The sequence below is a fragment of the Salmo trutta genome, chromosome 1, assembly GCF_901001165.1.
Source record: "Salmo trutta chromosome 1, fSalTru1.1, whole genome shotgun sequence".
NCBI classification, from domain to species: Eukaryota; Metazoa; Chordata; class Actinopteri; order Salmoniformes; family Salmonidae; genus Salmo; species Salmo trutta.
This window is the reverse complement of record NC_042957.1, coordinates 26,166,776-26,186,983: the sequence shown is the minus strand read 5'-3', so window position 1 is coordinate 26,186,983 and position 20,208 is coordinate 26,166,776. Positions and strand designations below refer to the sequence as shown.

At 44.2% G+C, this 20,208-nt stretch overlaps 1 protein-coding gene across 6 annotated transcripts; it reads left to right on the top strand.

Moving 5' to 3' along the window:
- The first annotated feature begins 12,445 nt into the window (after positions 1-12,445).
- znf512 (zinc finger protein 512) lies at positions 12,446-20,178 on the top strand. 6 transcript variants are annotated; one of them, XM_029750788.1, is made up of 15 exons: positions 12,446-12,464; positions 13,309-13,471; positions 13,722-13,777; positions 14,991-15,049; positions 15,152-15,474; positions 15,579-16,184; positions 16,401-16,525; positions 16,621-16,707; positions 16,786-16,884; positions 17,085-17,252; positions 17,521-17,715; positions 17,824-17,925; positions 18,012-18,074; positions 18,275-18,373; positions 18,531-20,178. In XM_029750788.1, exons 2-15 carry the CDS (start codon positions 13,336-13,338, stop codon positions 18,954-18,956), a joined length of 2,544 nt encoding a protein of 847 aa, XP_029606648.1. In that variant the 5' UTR covers positions 12,446-12,464; positions 13,309-13,335; the 3' UTR covers positions 18,957-20,178. The 6 variants fall into 6 exon arrangements, with proteins under 6 accessions (XP_029606648.1, XP_029606620.1, XP_029606630.1 ...); XM_029750760.1 differs by lacking the exon at positions 12,446-12,464 and adding an exon at positions 12,471-12,570; XM_029750770.1 differs by lacking the exon at positions 12,446-12,464 and adding an exon at positions 12,486-12,812.
- The last annotated feature ends 30 nt before the right edge of the window (positions 20,179-20,208 follow it).

Genomic DNA, 20,208 nt, shown 5'->3' with positions numbered 1-20,208 from the left:
GGAAAGCTCATCTGTGTGCTCGTCGTCCTCACCAGGATCTTGACCTGACTGCAGCTCGGCATCGTAACTGACTTCAGTGGGCAAATGCTCACCTTCGATGACCACTGGCACGCTAGAGAAGTGTGCTTTTTACGAATGAAACCCGGTTTCAACTGTACCGGGCAAATGACAAACGGCATGTATGACGTCTTGTGGGCAAGCGGTTTGCTGATGTCAACATTGTGAACCCCATGGTGGCGGTGGGGTTATGGTATGGGCAGGCATAAGCTACGGACAACGAAAACAATTGCATTTTATCGTTGGCAATTTGAATGCACAGCGATACCATGACGAGATCCTGAGGCCCATTGTCGTGCCATTCATCCACCACCATCACCTCATGATTCAGCATGATATTGCACGGCCCCATGTAACAAGGATCTGTACACATTTCCTGGAAAATGTCCTCATTCTTCCAGACATGTCATCCATTGAGCATGTTTTTTATTAAACTAGGCAAGTCAGTTAAGAACAAATTCTTATTTACAATGACGTCCTACCCCGGCAAAAACCCTAACCCGGACAACGCTAGCTAGGCCAATTGTGGGTCGATCTATGGGACTCCCAATCACAGCCGGTTGTGATCCAGCCTGGAATCGAACCAGGGTCTGTAGTGACGCCTCTAGCACTGAGATGCAGTGCCTTAGACCGCAGCGCCGCTCGGGAGCCCATGTTTGGGATGCTCTGGATCGACGTGTACGACAGCGTACGCCCCTACCTTTTTTTAATGTACACTATGTGACCGAAAGTATGTGAACACCTGCTCGAACATCTCATTCCAAAAGCATGGGCATTAATTTGGAGTTGGTCCCCTCTTTGCTGCTATAACAGTCTCCACTCTTCTGGGAAGGCTTTCCACTAGATGTTGGAACATTGCTGTGGGGACTTGCTTTCATTCAACCACAAGAGCATTAGTGAGGTTGGGCACTGATGTTGGGCGATTAGACCTGGCTCTCAGTCGGCGATCCAATTCATCCCAAAGGTGTTCAATTTGGGTTGAGCTCTGGGCTCTGTGCAGGCCAGTCAAGTTCTTCCACACCGATCTCGACAAACCATTTCTGTATGGACCTCACTTTGTGCACGGGGGCATTGTCATGCTGAAACAGGAAAGGGCCTTCCAAACTAAGGTGCTTAGCCCGAACCATGAAAACAGCCCCAGAACATTATTCCTCCTCCACCAAAATGTACAGTTGCCTCTGCATAGGTAGTGTTCTCCTGGCATCCGCCAAACCCAGATTGTGGGTGGTTAAACGTGATTCATCACTCCAGAGAACACGTTTCCACTGCTCCAGAGTCTAATGGCAGCGAGCTTTACACCACTCCAGCCGACGCTTGGCATTACCCATGGGGATCTTGGGCTTGCTTGTGTGTGGCTGCTCGGCCATGGAAACCCTTTTTATGAAGCTCCCTGTGAACAGTTATTTTGCTGACCTTGCTTCCAGAGAGTTTGGAACTCGGTAGTGAGTGTTGCAACCGAGGAGAGATGATTTTTACGCACTTCAGCACTGGCAGTCCCGTTCTGTGAGCATAACAGCACTTACAGTTGACCAGGGCACCTCTATCAGGGCAAAAATATGACAAACTGACTTGTTGGAAAGGTAGCATCCTATGACGGTGCCATGTTGAAAGTCACTGAGCTCTTCAGTAAGGCCATTCTAGTGCCCGTGTTTGTCTATGGAGATTGCATGGCTGGGGGCTCAATTCTATACACCTATCAGCAACGGGTGTGGCTAAAATAGCCGAATCCACTAATTTGAAGGGGTGTCCACATATGTTTGTATATATAGTGTACATATTTGAACCCACAACTGACTTATTTTCACCAGGTTATGCTTTTTAGCCATGGCCAAATCATTGAAACCAAGCCCAAACTCTTATCCAAAAGGAGCCTGCCATTTGCTTTCGATTGGCCATGGAGGCTGAGAGAAGGCAGTAAGTGCTCACTCTACCACAGTAAACTTCTGAGGTATTTGATGACTTTGGTAAGTAATAAAGCATGTGTTTGGGAATGAGAAATGAGAAAGTGGTGGATGTGGTTTTGCAACTGAAGTCAAAATCTGCTTTCACATATTCTGTTTACAGTGTGTTTTTCTTTGAGGCATCAACATTGATCCCCCATGACAGTTTTCTTCAATTATAAGAGCATGTAGATTAAGATTAAAATCACTTCATTGGTCAATTGCACACAAGCAACCTCTCCGAAAGACACACATACATACAGTACCAGTCAAAAGTTTTGACACACATACTCATTCAAGGGTTTTTATTTTTACTATTATCTGCATTGTAGAATAATACTGAAGACATCTAAAATATGAAATAACACATATGGAATCATGTAGTAACCAAGAAAGTGTTATATTTTATATTTTAGATTCTTCAAAGTAACCACCCTTTGCCTTGATGACAGCTTTGCACACTCCTGGCATTCTCTCAACCAGCTTCACCTTGAATGCTTTTCCAACAGTCTTGAAGGCGTTCCCACATATGCTGAGCACTTGTCTGCTTTTCCTTCACTCTACGGTCCAACTCATCCCAAACCATCTCATTTGTGTTGAGGTCGGGTGATTGTGGAGGCCAGGTCATCTGATGCAGCACTCCATCACTCTCCATATTGGTCAAATTGCCCTTACACAGCCTGGAGGTGTGTTGGGGCATTGTCCTGTTGAAAAACAAATGATAGTCCCACTAAGCGCAAACCAGATGGGATGGTGTATCGCCGCAGAATGCTGTAGTAGCCATGCTGGTTAAGTGTACCTTGAATTCTAAATAAATCACTGACAGTGTCACCAGAAAAGCAACCCAACACCATCACACCTCCTCCTCCATGCTTCCCGGTGGGAACCACACATGCGGAGATCACCTGTTCACCTACTCTGCGTCTCAAAAAGACACGGGGGTTGGAACCAAAAATCTCTAATTTGTGCTCATCAGACCAATGTACAGATTTACACCAGTCTAATGTACACTGCTCAAAAAAATAAAGGGAACACTAAAATAACACATCCTAGATCTGAATGAATGAAATAATCTTATTAAATACTTTTTTCTTTACATAGATGAATGTGCTGACAACAAAATCACACAAAAATAATCAATGGAAATCCAATTTATCAACCCATGGAGGTCTGGATTTGGAGTCACACTGAAAATTAAAGTGGAAAACCACACTACAGGCTGATCCAACTTTGATGTAATGTCATTAAAACAAGTCAAAATGAGGCTCAGTAGTGTGTGTGGCCTCCACGTGCCTGTATGACCTCCCTACAACGCCTGGGCATGCTCCTGATGAGGTGGCGGATGGTCTCCTGAGGAATCTCCTCCCAGATCTGGACTAAAGCATCCGCCAACTCCTGGACAGTCTGTGGTGCAACGTGGCGTTGGTGGATGGAGCGAGACATGATGTCCCAGATGTGCTCAATTGGATTCAGGTCTGGGGAATGGGCGGGCCAGTCCATAGCATCAATGCCTTCCTCTTGCAGGAACTGCTGACACACTCCAGCCACATGAGGTCTAGCATTGTCTTGCATTAGGAGGAACCCAGGGCCAACCGCACCAGCATATGGTCTCACAAGGGGTCTGAGGATCTCATCTCGGTACCTAATGGCAGTCAGGCTACCTCTGGCGAGCACATGGAGGGCTGTGCGGCCCCCCAAAGAAATGCCACCCCACACCATGACTGACCCACCGCCAAACCGGTCATGCTGGAGGATGTTGCAGGCAGCAGAACGTTCTCCACGGCGTCTCCAGACTCTGTCACGTCTGTCACATGTGCTCAGTGTGAACCTGCTTTCATCTGTGAAGAGCACAGGGCGCCAGTGGCAAATTTGCCAATCTTGGTGTTCTCTGGCAAATGCCAAACGTCCTGCACGGTGTTGGGCTATAAGCACAACCCCCACCTGTGGACGTCGGGCCCTCATACCACCCTCATGGAGTCTTTTTCTGACAGTTTGAGCAAACACATGCACATTTGTGGCCTGCTGGAGGTCATTTTGCAGGGCTCTGGCAGTGCTCCTCCTGCTCCTCCTTGCACAAAGGCGGAGGTAGCGGTCCTGCTGCTGGGTTGTTGCCCTCCTGCGGCCTCCTCCACGTCTCCTGATGTACTGGCCTGTCTCCTGGTAGCGCCTCCATGCTCTGGACACTACGCTGACAGACACAGCAAACCTTCTTGCCACAACTCGCATTGATGTGCCATCCTGGATGAGCTGCACTACCTGAGCCACTTGTGTGGGTTGTAGACTCCGTCTCATGCTACCACTAGAGTGAAAGCACCGCCAGCATTCAAAAGTGACCAAAACATCAGCCAGGAAGCATAGGAACTGAGAAGTGGTCTGTGGTCAACACCTGCAGAACCACTCCTTTATTGGGGGTGTCTTGCTAATTGCCTATAATTTCCACCTGTTGTCTATTCCATTTGCACAACAGCATGTGAAATTTATTGTCAATCAGTGTTGCTTCCTAAGTGGACAGTTTGATTTCACAGAAGTGTGATTGACCTGGAGTTACATTGTGTTGTTTAAGTGTTCCCTTTATTTTTTTGAGCAGTATATATTGCTCGTGTTTCTTGGCCCAAGCAAGTCTCTTCTTATTATTGGTGTCCTTTAGTAGTGGTTTATTTGCAGCATTTTGACCATGAAGACCTGATTCACGCAGTCTCCTCTGAACAGTTGATGTGTCTGTTACTTGAACTCTGTGAAGCATTTATTTGGGCTGCAATTTCTGAGGCTGCTAACTAATGAACTTATCCTCCGCAGCAGAGGTAACTCTGGGTCCTTCTTTGATGTGGCGGTCCTCATGAGAGCCAATTTTATCATAGCGCTTGATAGTTTTTGCTGCTTTACTTGAAGAAATTCTTCAAAGTTCTTCAAGTACTGTTATTTTTCACTGTCTTTTTACTGTTGTTTTTATTTCTTTACTTACCTATTGTTCACCTAATACCTTTTTTGCACTGTTGGTTAGAGCCTGTAAGTAAGCATTTCACTGTAAGGTCTACACCTGTTGTATTCGGCGCACGTGACAAATAAACTTTGATTTGATTTGAAATGTTCCGCATTGACTGACCTTCATGTCTTAAAGTATTGATGGACTGTTGTTTCTCTTTGCGTATTTGCGTATGGACTTGGTATTTAACCAAATAAGGCTATCTTCTGTATACCACCCCTACCTTGTCACAACGCAACTGACTGGCTAAAACGCATTCACAAGGAAAGAAATTCCACAAACTAACTTTTAACAAGGTACACCTGTTAATTGAAATGCATTCCAGGTGACTGCCTCATGAATCTGATTGAGAGAATGCCAAGAGTGTGCAAAGCTGTCATCAAGGCAAAGGGTGGCTACTTTGAAGAATATAAATATAAAATATATTTTGATTTGTTTAACACTTTTTTTTGGTTACTACATGATTCCATATTTGTTATTTCATAGTTCATAGCTTCAGTGTAGCAAATAGTAAAAATAAAGATAACCCCTTGAATGAGTAGGTGTGTCCAAAATGTTGACTGGTACTGAACACAGATTCTTGGAGAGGTGCTTGGGGCTGCCACAGTGGATGCCATTGTTGTAGGGGGGTTAAGTGCCTTGTTCAAGGGCACAATGGCAGGCAGATTTTTGATTGATTTTTTTTCCCCCAATCAGACCCGGAATTTGAACTGGCAATCCTCCGGGTTGCTGGCTCGCCTTTCTAACTGCTAGGCTACCTGCCACACATACCGTAGATATTGAACATATGCTGTATATATGGGATTGGCATCTGGCCCCCCTTTTAAAGGCCCTCGGTTGAATTTCCCAGTCAGGGACTCATCTTACTTTTCCGAATAGAATAGTAGAATACACAAGGTGCAATTTCGAAATGTGGTTGTCCACTAGCAGTTTTTCTCTTGTTATGTCAGTCACTGATAGTCACTCAATTAGCCCATGTCAGCTAAAAAATGTTGATTGCTAAGTTTGTCTAATGGCCAGCTATCTAAACTTGTAGTAATCATGGTCAAATTACCGACCTGGTGCGCTCCCATTGATTTTGTTAGTCACTCTCACTCATGCCAATTTTTTATTAAGCGCATGGTCAGGGGGCCGTAACATAATTACAAATGATTTGTAGACTGCAAATTGACCATAAGAAGCCCAAACATATCTAATATTTGACTAAAACATAATCATTTCAAACCTTGCCTACAAACCTTGGTTACGGATAAATCTCTCTATTATGCTTGGGATTACTTTGGAACAGTTTTCCAAAATTAAAATCACTGGGAGCTGATTTGCTGGTGTTTTTACAGTCTTATGTCCCCCCCAAAAAATGTAAATACCCCTGGGCAGTGGCAATTTTAGCATGTAAATCTTGGTGGAGCAAAAACGTTTTTAAAAGTGGGATGCATGCCAGCAAAGCCACAACACAACACAACACTAAACAATACATTAATTGCACTATTATGTTGACAAACGGTGCCCTTAAACTGTTGGTGCCTACATAAAGCTGTCTCAACAGCAGTTCCAACACCTTACCACTGCTACACCTGGCTATCAGCGGAGCCTTGTCTGGCAGCAAAACAATTAATTCAGCCTCATTTACTGCCTTTTAAAAAACATAGCTGGTATTGCTGACTTGCTTAAACAAATGTGGTTACTACTGACAATTGAGATGAACAAACTATGGCATAAGGGGACGACAAGCGGATAAGAGGCAATCCGTCATTTCGATTAAGACATTAATGAGCGAGCTAGGACAGACATAGTCAATATAACACTTTTGAAATGTACAGCGACAGAATTCAGAACATGGGCCGTTCTTACAATGTTCTCCCTGTACACCCAGTCAGAACCGTAGGATAAATAAAGGGGGCATATAAGCAGACAACGAAAGCTCTTACAATATTTGATGACTACATTTCTCAAAATAAAATACAAAATGGCATAGCAGTGCAGACGTTGTTTGTCGTTCTCCGTGTACACCCACCGTCACCCAACGTGATATGGATCTGATATTTTTAGACCTTTATAGCCAGAACCTCCATCAGAAGCTAGCCATCAGAAGCTAACTAGCTACCAGCTATTTAGTCATTGTTAGCCACTGCTAGCGGCCTTTCCCTTTAGCACAGACTACTGCCACTTTTAGCCTGGTTTTTCTCCACTACAACACCGGATACCTGCCGTAAGCCCTGGACCATTACTCCGGATCATCGCAGCTAGCTAGCTGCTACCGAGTTGCCCAGCCCCGAAGCTAGCCTTGAGCCAGGCCCATCTCCCGGCCTGCTCAGTGGACCCAATGATCACTCGGCTACACAGCTGATGCCTCCCGGACTCTTCACTAACACGGCTAGAATCCACTACATAACCGGATTCTTGCCGTAAGTTCTGAACCTTTGCATCGGATCATCGCAGCTAGCTAGCGACTACCGAGTGGCTATAGTGGCTAACGCCCTTGTCCCAAAGCTAGCACCAGTTGCCTCGAGTCAGGCGCATCTCCCGGCTAGCAAACAAAATTACTCCAGCTACAATACCTCTTTTGCCAACTTGCCTGGTCCCTTTGTCGACACGGAGCCCCACCGATTCCATCTCGACTGATCTGCCGATTTAACTCCATCTGTTGTGCCCTCAACCGGCCTTTGCCGGACCTCAGTGAAGACGCTTCTACTAGTCCCGGCCTGCTAACTTTTTTGAACGCCGTTTCTCCCTCTTGCTAGCATAGTAATGACTACCTAGCGGCTTCCCTGTTTCATCTATTGCTGTTCGCTTGACCCTATGATCACTTGGCTACATAGCTGATGCCTGCTGGACTGTAAATTAATCACGGTACTCCATTTTGTTTATTTTGTTTATCTGTCGGCCCCAGCCTCGAACTCAGGCCCTGTGTGAAGTTAACTGACCCTCTATGCCCATTCATCGCCATTTTACCTGTTGTTGTTGTCTTAGCTGATTAGCTGTTGTTGTCTTACCTGTTGTTGTCTTAGCTAGCTCTCCCAATCAACACTTGTGATTGCTTTATGCCTCGCTTTATGTCTCTCTCTGTCAATATGCCTTATATACTAGACCCACTCAACATGCCTCAGATTCCTCTTTTGTCCCACCTCTCACACATGTGGTGACCTTACCCAGCATAACTAGTGCGTCCAGAGATGCAACCTCTTATCGTCACTCAATGCCTAGGTTTACCTCCACTAAAACACTTCTGCGAGCAGGCCTTTCTAATCGACCTGACCCGGGTATCCTGGAAAGATACTGACCTCATCCCATCAGTAGAGGATGCCTGGTCGTTCTTTAAAAGTAATTTCCTCACCATCTTAAACAAGCATGCCCCTTTCAAAAAATGTAGAACTAAGAACAGATATAGCCCTTGGTTCACTCCAGACCTGGCTGCCCTCGACCAGCACAAAAACATCCTGTGGCAGACTGCACTAGCATCGATTAGTCCCCGCAATATGCAACTTTTCAGGGAAGTCAGGAACCAATACACGCAGTCAGTTAGGAAAGCAAAGACTAGCTTTTTCAAACAGAAATTGGCATCTTGTAGCTCTAACTCCAAAAGGTTTTGGGACACTGTAAAGTCCATGGAGAATAAAAGCACCTCCTCCCAGCTGTCCACTGCACTGAGGCTAGGAAACACTGTCACCACCGATAAATCCACAATAATCGAATTTCAATAAGCATTTCTCTACGGCTGGCCATGCTTTCCTCCTGGCTACCCCAACCCCGGGCAACAGCTCCGCACCCCCTGCAGCTACTTGCCCTGCAATTTCTTGCCCAAGCCTCCCCAGCTTCACCTTCACCCAAATCCAGATAGCAGATATTCTGAAAGAGCTGCAAAACCTGGACACGTACAAATCAGCTGGGCTAGACAATCTGGACCCTCTCTTTCTAAAATGATCTGCCACCATTGTTGCAACCCCTGTTACCAGTCTGTTCAAGCTCTCTTTCATATCGTCCGAGATTCCTAAAGATTAGAAAGCTGCTTGCGGTCATTCCCCTCTTCAAAGGGGGTGACACTCTAGACCCAAACTGTTACAGACCTATATCCATCCTGACCCGCCTTTCTAAAGTCTTCGAAAGCCAAATTAACAAACAGATCACTGACCATTTTGAATCCCACCGTAACTTCTCCGCTGTGCAATCCGGTTTCCGAGCTGGTCATGGGTGCACCTCAGCCACGCTCAAGGTACTAAATGATATCATAACCACCATCGATAAAAGACAGTACTGTGCAGCTGTATTCATCGACCTGGCCAAGGTTTTTGACTCTGTCAATCATCATAATCTTATCAGCAGACTCAACAGCCTTGGTTTCTCAAATGACTGCCTCGCCTGGTTCACCAACTACTTTTCAGATAGAGTTCAGTGTCAAATCGGAGGGCCTGTTGTCCGGACCTCTGGCAGTCTCTATAGGGGTACCACAGGGTTCAATTCTTGGGCCGACTCTTTTCTCTATACATCAATGATGTTGCTCTTGCTGCGGCTGGTGATTCCTTGATCCACCTCTACGCAGACGACACCATTCTGTATACATCTGACCCTACTTTGGAAACTGTGTTAACAACCCTCCAAACAAGCTTCAATGCCATACAACACTCCTTCCGTGGCCTCCAACTGCTTTTAAACGCTAGTAAAACTAAATGCATGCTCTTCAACCGATCGCTGCCTGCACCCGCCCGCCCAACTAGCATCACTACTCTGGATGGGTCTGACTTAGAATATGTTGACAACTACAAATACCTAGGTGTTTGGCTAGACTGTAAACTCTCCTTCCAGACTCATATTAAACATCTCCGATCCAAAATTAAATCCAGAATCGGCTTCCTATTTCGCAACAAAGCCTCCTTCACTCACGCTGCCAAACATACCCTCGTAAAACTGACTATCTTACCGATCCTCGACTTCGGTGATGTCATTTACAAAATAGCCTCCAACACTCTACTCAGCAAACTGGATGCAGTCTATCACAGTGCCATCTGTTTTGTCACCAAAGCCCCATATACCACCCACCTCCCACCACTGCGACCTGTATGCTCTCGTCGGTTGGCCCTCGCTACATATTCGGCGCCAGACCCACTGTCTCCAGGTCATCTATAAGTCTTTGCTAGGTAAAGCTCCACCTTATGTCAGCTCACTGGTCACCATAACAACACCCACCCGCAGCACGCTCTCCAGAAGGTATATCTCACTAGTCATCCCCAAAGCCAACTCCTCTTTGGCCGCCTTTCCTTCCAGTTCTCTGCTGCCAATGACTGGAACGAATTGCAAAAATCGCTGAAGTTGGAGACTCCCTCACTAACTTTAAGCATCAGCTATCTGAGCAGCTTACCAATCGCTGCAGCTGTACACAGCCCATCCGTAAATAGCCCATCCAACTACCTATCTCATCCCCATATTGTTTTTATTAACTTTTTGCTCTTTTGCACACCAGTATTTCTACTTGCACATCATCATCTGCACATCTATCACCCCAGTGTTAATTTGCTAACTTGTAATTACTTCGCTACTATGACCTATTTATTGCCTTACCTCCTTACGCCATTTGCACACACTGTATATAGACTTTTTCTATTGTTTTATTGACTGTACATTTGTTTATTCCATGTGTAACTCTGTGTTGTTGTTTGTGTTACATTGCTTTGCTTTATCTTGGCCAGGTCGCAGTTGTAAATGAGAATGTGTTCTTATTTACAATGACGGCCTACTCCGGTCAAACCCAGACAACTCTGGGCCAATTGTGCACCGCCCTATGGGACTCCCAATCACGGCCAGATGTGATACGGCCTGGATTGAAACGAGGTACTATAGTGACGCCGTTTGCACCGAGATGCAGTGCCTTAGACCGCTACACCACTCGGGAGCCCAAATTGTTGAATTTGCGATTTCCAACTTGTGTAATGTTTATGTCCAATGGCAGATGAACACTGATACGTTTTATCTATCATTTCTCTTCATTATTTCTCTTCATATAACAAGGATTAAAAAGGATTTGCCAGTAGATTGTAAACTTGATTCATGATGATGACTGCTACCTATGATTTTCAAAGTATGATGTTGACATGATCAGTCCAATCAAAGCTACTGTAGATATAACGTGATTTGACGTCATTTTATCTGTGGCCAATGACCTTGAGCCTTCTTGGATGGGCACTTCTAATGTAACCCTTTGGCAGCACCCAGGGGGCTTGAATTTTCGAGCTCTACCATTAGACTTGGGATTGACGTAGTGTCCCCATGAGTAACAGAACACTGAGCCGATCACGGCGTAACGCTCCGTATTTTCTACTGGCTTGCCCCACCACCACAGAAAGGTGAGCTAGGCTGAAACACCTGCATTTTGGAGCTCCCTTACTCATGAAAACAAAAAAGAGACCATGTTTGTATTCGGCTTTATTAACTCAATGATATATATCTTTTTTTTTTTACATTGTTTGCAAAGTGATATGTGACACGTTTAATGCCAAAATAACACGCAAAACAGGCAAGCTAAAAATGTGGGGCTCTGCTGCACCTGCCCTGAATGACAGGTTGCCACTGCCCCTGGGCTAAATTCGTCCTGCAGGTCGCCAGTTGGGGAACCATGTCTTAGAGATACTGGACTTGATGAGAAGGGATTTTTTTTTTATGGGAGGTTCTCTTCTGCGCTGTTCAACCAATCCAGTAAATGTGGAGGAGGCTTTAAGATGGATGTTGCCTTGGTCGTGTTCGAGAGAATAAAATCAACTGCAGGCAACTGCTGACTGATAAAGAAATCACCTTGCATCTTAAATAAAGACTCATTATTATTTGTAGATCAGTCAGTCAGTCACAATCTACCTAACCCCTACATTGTGGTTTGAGCCTCTCGAAGACGGTCAATTTTGACGTCCAAAACCGGAAGTCGCGTCACAGGCTTTCTTTCCATTTCCCCTGAAAACCGGAACATACGGTTGTTGTGGACTCGGCCCGACTCCGCAGAGGCTATAGTCACAGATATAACAATGAGCCAGATGTTTCATTTTATATATAATGCTGAAGCATCCGGTTGGCGTTTCCACTCACCACCAAATATGGTGATAAGAGGAAGCTCAGTAGCCAGCAGTGGGAGAAGATGGAGCGAGATGGATTTTGCTAATTTTCTCATTGATGAAACATTTGATCTCAATACAGTTTTCTTCAATACAGTTTTCTGTTTTCAAAACTAGAATCTCTTACGAACAGAATGGACAAAGTTTTGTAGACTTGACCCTTTGCCTAAGTTTAAAAAAAATGTTTTGTTTAGGATTGTAAGGGCGAGTTGACGTATTGCACATGCGCACTTCAAATAGTAACTGTTCCCTAACGGAAATATGCAAACACGTGCTAAAACGCGCCAATAGGATCTCGCTAGCTCGTGCTTGTCTCTGCCCACCTCATTGCTTGTTCTGCCCACTATGATTAATTTGCTCCCGGTGGAAACGGCAGGCTGTGGTCTATCTTGGGTTAGTTATAAAAAAATCTTTGCTCCAGTCGTGGTGAATAAGATGGGAATCTCATTTGTTGTCTCCGCAAAGAGGGCGTTTCGGGAATGAAGTAATCTCGCGTAGGGTATGGAATATAGATAATTGATAATGTACTGTTTATCTAGTCAATATTTTTCACAAGTAGATAGCCTATTGAACATTTCAGCTTAGCCATTTGATGGTCTCTCTATTCGAATAACCGAGTCGATGCAGAATACTTGTTAGGCGGGTCGTTGTCGGGGAAAATGACAGGGGGGACTAAAACAGGGAGGAATGGCAGCTAACCTTGCTAATGGGAGTGTACTGTACGGGTAGACATTTCACAATGTAAGTGTATCAAACAAAATCAGTAGGTGGCCATTGTAGCCAAGTTGTTTGAGCGCATGTAGTGCACGGTTATAATGCTTACATTGTATCAGCATCCAGAGTGTAGATTTGCTGCAAGGCAAGCGTTTCCCTTTTTTTGTATGGCTATCCGTGGTGGACAATGATGGTGGCTGGGACTCCGATCACACACTGTTACTGCTACACTGCTCGAGTAGGCTACAATGTTGCACTGCTAAACTGAATCAAACAGAATCAAGGAGTTCATATTACCTTTGGATTAACACACGGGCTAATACTGTGTTCAAAAGGGTTGGTATGCCACGTCATTTTTATTCTATGTGCACGTCAAAATACAGTGGCCTACTACCAGAATAGATGTTCTCCAGACTAAATAATATTGAAACCCATTTGACAATTATGTGATAGGGATTATGTATTTTGCATGTACTATATGTCTTTGAATAATTCAGACCTGGTGTTGTGTTATGTGTTGCAGTACTGATTGGTGAGGTCTGCTGCAATTATGGATGACCACCACCATCATCACCACCATCATCATCAACTTCATCATCACACACAGGGAAGCATGTCACCATCATATGTTCCAAGGAAGAGGAAGGCTTCACAGCCAAAACAAAAAAGTGGTGTTCCACTACCAGGTAAATGTCACTAAATTATCACTAGATGTTTGACAAATTGTCAGTTTACTGAGCAAACTTTAGAGCTAAATGACATTCTGTCCAAGTCTGTCTCTGGCCAGTTGCAATTGCAAATGTCTTTAATCTGGATTATTATTGCCTGTGTAGTCTCCATTTATGTATTCCATGCATAGTGTCTAGGAAACTCTCTTTTAATAGTGTTTTGTCGGAAAAGAGATTAACTAATTGAAATGTACCCATAATCCAACAGCTATCCAGAGGATGTCAGATATGAGTGTGATGAGTATGATTGGTGCTCCACCTAAGGTAAGAATAAATACCCTAGTCAAAAAATCCTATTGGATTAGTCATTTTTTCAACAGAATCCTATAGGATTTTGTGTCACCTCTATCAGAATCCTATTGGACTACTTTTTCCCCTTTGGAAAACAAAATCAATCCTATTGGATCCTATAGGTTTTTGATAAATCTTGTAGGATTTTGCCAACCCAATCAGAAGCCTATTATAAAAATAAAAAAATCTTAATTGAACCCATTAAATTATAGTTTGATGTAATTTGTTCCAGTACTATACTACAACATTAAGTACAACATTTTTGTTGATCGGAAACAACAGTTCTATATTAAATTTGGTTTTATTCACCACCACAATATGGGAGTGATTCAAGGCTGCAAGTTCAATTGCAGTATCACCACCAGTACAGTACACCTTTTTCAAAAAATAACTCACTTGAGTTATTTGATTTGATTCTTATTCACTCAACTTCCTGTCTTTTGAATTTGACATTACAATATGACATACAATGCTATATACAGTTTTATAATAACACAAGATTTTAGGGAGTTTTAAAGTAGTAAAAAGATTTACATTTTAGTCATTTAGCAGATGCTCTTATCCAGAGTGACTTACAGTAGTCATACTGGTACCTCGTGGGAATCAAACCCACAACCCTGGCTTTGCAAGTGCCACGCTCTACATGGGGCACAAAGATATGAGCATTTCTTTAATTTGATATATAATAGTCAGCTATGCATACAAAACAGAGAATGTTCCCTTTACGTCTTTATGTTGGGAGAGGAAAAGAAAAACAAACATTAAAGGGGACCCCCCCCCAACTCCTTCGCTCCCAGGGTTGTACCTTTTATTGCGATTCCGTAGTCCCAAATATATTGCTCACCATATGACTGCTGCAGAGGGACGAGAGAGTGCCATGAGAAAACTAGTTTAGATCAGTCATGGAAATAAAAGTGCTGAAAACAAATTGACTCCCTATTTAAAAAGGAGATGGCGAACAAGCTATGAATGAGCTGGAGGGTCGGTGCTCCATATGTTAAGCAGCCAAGTTAGCTATAGTGTAAATCAAATATAGCCAAGTTTTGATGCACATAGTCAAGTCATTAAGCACATCTACATCAACGTACAGTATGATGGTCCTTATTGCAGTTTTCACAATACAACCATGTAAGGTACTATAGGACACTGGATATCTGCTTTACAGTTCTCTAATTGAATATTATAGAATGATGACCCCCATGCCCAGGTGACTCAAAAAATGAAAAGAACATATGGCAGAAAAAGGTAAATGAGTTTCCTTCTTTTTTTTTTTTTTTTTCTCCATTTCTATCAATTGTCCCGCCCATCAGTGTAATGAAATCAACTCCTACCTTTTCAATCCTCTAGGTATGAGGATCTGCAGAATGTCTCCCTGGGCTCTGGTGTGGAGGATTCAACCAGCGAGACGTCGTGCTGCTCCGTGGTGTCTTCCAGCCTGGCTGTAGCCAACGGGGAGCTGCCTCCCCCTCCACCTCCCTCTGCCAGACTGCCTCACAGGCTGGTGGCTAAAGACTGTTGGCCCAACCAGGCTCCAGACACAGGCAGGGCCCAGGGCCGGGGTCAGGAACCACCTCCACCCTCCGATTTTGCCATGAAGAAAATGCGGAGAGTGGAGGTGGACAACGGAGCACCTTCTGTTCCAAATTTCCCTCCGGAAGTGAGACACACAGGTAGCTATTGTATCTTGCAACCATCAATCTCTTCTTTTATGACCCTTTCTCTTACATACAGGTATTCAAGTTTTAGTTCATGCTGAATGTTTCCTTTGATGCAGTTCCAGTTCCTGTTGGAGGTGGACATGTCCATAGCCATGTCCATAGCGGTCACTCAGTCGGAGGTGGACATGTCCATAGTCATGTCCAAAGTGGTCACTCGGTTGGAGGTGGACATGTCCATAGCCATGTCCAAAGTGGTCACTCGGTCGGAGGTGGACATGTCCATAGCCATGTCCAAAGTGGTCACTCGGTCGGAGGTGGACATGTCCATAGCCATGTCCAAATTGGTCACTCGGTTGGAGGTGGACATGTCCATAGCCACATCCACAGCGGTCACTTGCATGGAGGTGGACATGTCCATAGCTATGTCCAAAGCGATCACTCGGTTGGAGGTGGACATGTCCAAAGCGGTCACTCGATTGGAGGTGGACATGTCCAGTGCAATCACTCAATTGGATGTGGACATCTCCAGAGCAGTTACCCTATTGGAGGTGGACTTGTCCAGAGTAGTTACTCTGTTGTAGGTGGACATGTCCATAGCAGTCACTCTATTGGAGGTGTAGCTATCCAGAGCAGTCACAGTCACCCAGCAGAGCCAACCGAGGAAGAGAAATCTAAAGTCTTCACCTTCACAACCAAGAAAGAACCTCCTGTCTACCCCCCAGGTGAGAGGACAAAGGAAATAAAATGTCACCATAGATACAATCTCTGGCAACACTTTAGTTGTTGATCATATACTTGTGTAATAACACTAATTACTCTAGTAAAAATGTATTAGCATGATGTTATGCAAATCTTTGAGAATTGCATAGTAATGGAGTAGGGATTGTTCCTTATCCAACGTTTAATAATAAAAAAACTCCACTTCCTATGTGGAACAGGAAGTCAAGAGGAGAAGTGGCAGCTGATGATCCTGGGGAAAGGGCGAGTCACGTGCCCCAAGTGTAAAAGTGTGAGCAGGAAGACTGTGGAGGGACTGAAGAAACATATGGAGAACTGCCGAGTGGTGTGTCTGCACCATCCTCACAATAACAGCCTCCCATGTTGCACTCACATTGGTTCAACTGAATTTCAAAAACTAAACAAATATGTTCTTTGTAGAATCCCTTCACGTGTCAGCAATGCGGGAAACAACTGAAATCTTCCACTGGAATGAAGTACCACATCATGGCAGACCACAATAACCTGGTAAGGCCATTCTCCCATCTGAAGCTGGTTTTGGTGTGTTTCATGTTGACGTTGGTTTTAACTGTCATATTTTGCCAGCCCTCGCCAGATGACATAAATGGCCTGGATGACCAGTCCATGAAGGAAAAACTGAGGAAGGTGCTGAAACGGATGGGCAAATTAAAATGCTCAAAAGAGGTATGATTCCTTGCTGGCATCTGTATCTGAAATTCTAGTACAGATTTCACCTTAACCCATTGCTGGTAGTCTTCCTAGGCAGATGGGTTGCCTCCCACAATAACAATGTTCTAACAGGTCTGACATTTCCGAGACTACATTATTGGTGCAGAGGATCTAAAGATTTGTTCCATTCTAAAGGACTGTATGTTACATTATAGGGCTGTACTGGTAGTTTCACCAGCATCATGGGTTACCTGTACCACATGAAGAAGTGTGGGAAGGAGGAGTCTGAGCTGGAGAAGCTGCTTCTCAACTGCCAACACTGTGGCAAGGTCTACAAGTCTAAGGCAGGCCTGGAGTACCACCTCAAGTCAGAGCACGCACCAGTGAGTTTTCCATTGCGCTGCCTTTACAGTATACACCTCTCCACTAATAAGACAGTTGGTCTTTCAAGGTTACAATTCATTGGGAGACGTTCCATCACACAACATGCCATTGTGCATACAATCTGTAGCAGTTACATCCTTGCAACTTCAATGTCACAAATTTTTATCATTCTCCCAGAAGACCCCCTTCCTTTGAGTCTCTTTTTAGTCTAATTTGAGCTTTGCTTGAGTGGGAGATGATAGACAGTTGTCTCCTTCTCCCCCACAGGTGCCCCAGAATGCGGAGGAGGATGAGGTGAAGGCCCAGAGAGAGCCCAACCCCGAGAGGACACCCAGCGGCCGGGTCAAACGCATGTCAGCCCAGGTGGCTGTTTTCCACCTACAAGAGATTGCTAATGACGAGCTGGCTAAGGAGTGGCCCAAGAGGAAGGTCATCGGGGACCTGGTCCCTGACGATAAGAAGGTGAGGGATCTTCAACACTAAGATGGTCCTAGAGCTGTGCTCATGTATCTATTCCTGTGTAAACATTGACCTTCAGATTAAACATAATTTTTCTCTTGGGTTCCACAGCTGAGATATGCACGCCCAGGGCTGCCTGCCTTCAGTCAGGAGGTCCTTCGGAAGTGGAAAAATGAAGTGAAGCTGCAAAAGAAAGTGCAGTGCCCAAACCTGGTACGACCCATATGTTTCTAAATGATCTTTCATCCCACATTGCCTATAGTAGAGATTTGACTGGGAAACTTTCCGGTTTCCCTCAGGGCTGTGGCTCGGTCTACACCAGCGTGTCTGGACTGAAGGCTCACCTTGGGCTCTGTGGAAGGGTAACGGAATAGATTTCCTCACACTGCTCCCCTCTCTTTCACTTCCAAGTACTGCAACGTATCCAGAATACAGTGAAAATGATTCAGCTGAAACCGAGTCAATTCTTACATTTTATTTTAGCATTCAAACCTAATTTTAGCAGAAATGTAACCCATTATTAAGCGTCTAATTCAACCAAATGTTGTCTCTGTCGATGCAGGGGGACTTTGAAGCAGGGAAATATAAATGCCTGATCTGTAAGAAAGAGTTCAACTCTGAGAGTGGGGTGAAGTACCACATCAACTCTGTCCACTCCCAGGTCAGAAATTCATTTAGGACTTTTCACCACCTTGATGACCTACTCTATCATATGAATTTATCATTTTTTGCCATATGAATTACAGTATTGCAAAAATACATTGTAGTGATTTTTGGTGGCACGCAATACTCATTTCCTTTGTCCTGTGTTTTCTTAGGACTGGTTTGCGGTGACCTCAAAATCCAAGAACTTTAAGGTTCTGAAGGCCAAGCCCAAGGAGAACAGCACCGTGGATGACCCCATTGTCCAGCACCAGACCCTCCATGTCTTCACCCCTGTCCTGGAGCCCTGGCAGGACATGCAGATGGGACCTCCACCAGCGGTGCCCGAGCCAGCCCTGCAGGCCAACCCTGAGGCAGCAGAGAGAAAGAGGAGGGGGAAGGGGAGAGGGAAGGAGAAGGACTGCTATGACTTCACTGGCAGTGACCACTCCAGCAGTAGCAGCAGCGGCACCTCCAGCAGCGAATCAGAGACAGAGGAGCTTGATGGCCAGAGACACGACGTTGACCAATGGGCACTGCAGAGACCCAGTATCATCGAGACCCACCCCGATGTCGCCAAGCAACCCAGAAGCAACCCCTAGTTCGTCCGGTCACCTGACTTCAGATCAGGGGTCTGTTCAGGAGGGTGCAACGTTACAGAACATTCAGATAGAAATGCATTGTGCATATTGGTCCTGGGATGTGTAGTCTGTGTGTTTCAACTGTAACTATGAGGTCATCTTAGCCAACGTTTAATGTGTTTTATTATTTTAATACGTTTGATAACTCTTGTTTTGTTTTCTGACATGCTTACTTAGACTAATCTTTTAACCCCTATTCTGACAAGTGCTTATGTGTTGGCTTGTGCTCCTCGATTCAGACTGTGCCTAGTGTATGGATCTATTATTTCATACAACTCCTTTATTCTACCTTACATGTTATCAGACCTCTTCTTTACAATGCATATTTAACCAATAGCATGTGGTGTTAATGTAGTGTGAATTTTATATATTGCATAGTGATATGATAACACAGGATACATTTGAGATACAGTGGTTGTCAGTTCTAGTTGTCAGTGATGTTTTTTAACGCTGCATTGTTTGTTGATGTACACAGTCCAGATGGAAATAGGTGCAGTTGTAATTTCATTTACTTCCTGTGTGGCCCTGTACTGTTTCTGCAGATGTATGAATGTATTTTGTTTATTCTTCTGTTGATATTTCTGTCAGTGCACCTCTGTTCAAGCTAGGTTTTGAGTAGATTCATATCTATTTTATTTAGTATTGAATAATAAACTGGCCCTTGGACATTTTAAGTGATTAACACATGATGTTAACGAAAGGTTTACTCTATTTGATGCCTTTTAAAATCGACTAAGATAAGTTAGACAACCAATGTCTTTCAGTTCAAAGGTTCTGCTCAGGTCCATGATTCCTGTGACCAAAACAAGAGGCATTATGCATGCACTTTTATATTGAATGGAATGAAGTGCTCAGTCTAATGATAGGCATTCCCATAACCTAACCTTGTGAAGGGTGACAAGTGTGCCCTAATTTATGTCTGGCATTAGACTGCTTCTTGAGATTGTGTTCAGTCTTCACTGTTTTGAACCAACGGTTGTTTGTCAAAAAATGAAAGGTATTACACTTCAATTCCACATTTGTGTACATTTGTATTAATGGAAAATCTATTGTTTCAAGTTTTAGAAAACAAAATGCGTTATACCTTTTTTTAGAAGTACTGTAAGCCTAATTCGCTGCTATTTTTAACTACCAGGAGTGTTCGCTATATCAACAGGTGAAATAAAATATTAACATAATGCTACTCATTTTCCATTCTCATTTTTGCCCTTCT

What these genes read in the sequence shown, in the direction of transcription:
- znf512 (XM_029750788.1), top strand. Translation starts at nt 13,336, where the DNA reads ATGGATGACCACCACCATCATCACCACCATCATCATCAACTTCATCAT. An exon ending in ACCTCCTGTCTACCCCCCAG is followed by an intron (nt 16,185 to 16,400) that starts GTGAGAGGACAA and finishes TATGTGGAACAG; the next exon opens with GAAGTCAAGAGGAGAAGTGG. An exon ending in AATTAAAATGCTCAAAAGAG is followed by an intron (nt 16,885 to 17,084) that starts GTATGATTCCTT and finishes GTTACATTATAG; the next exon opens with GGCTGTACTGGTAGTTTCAC.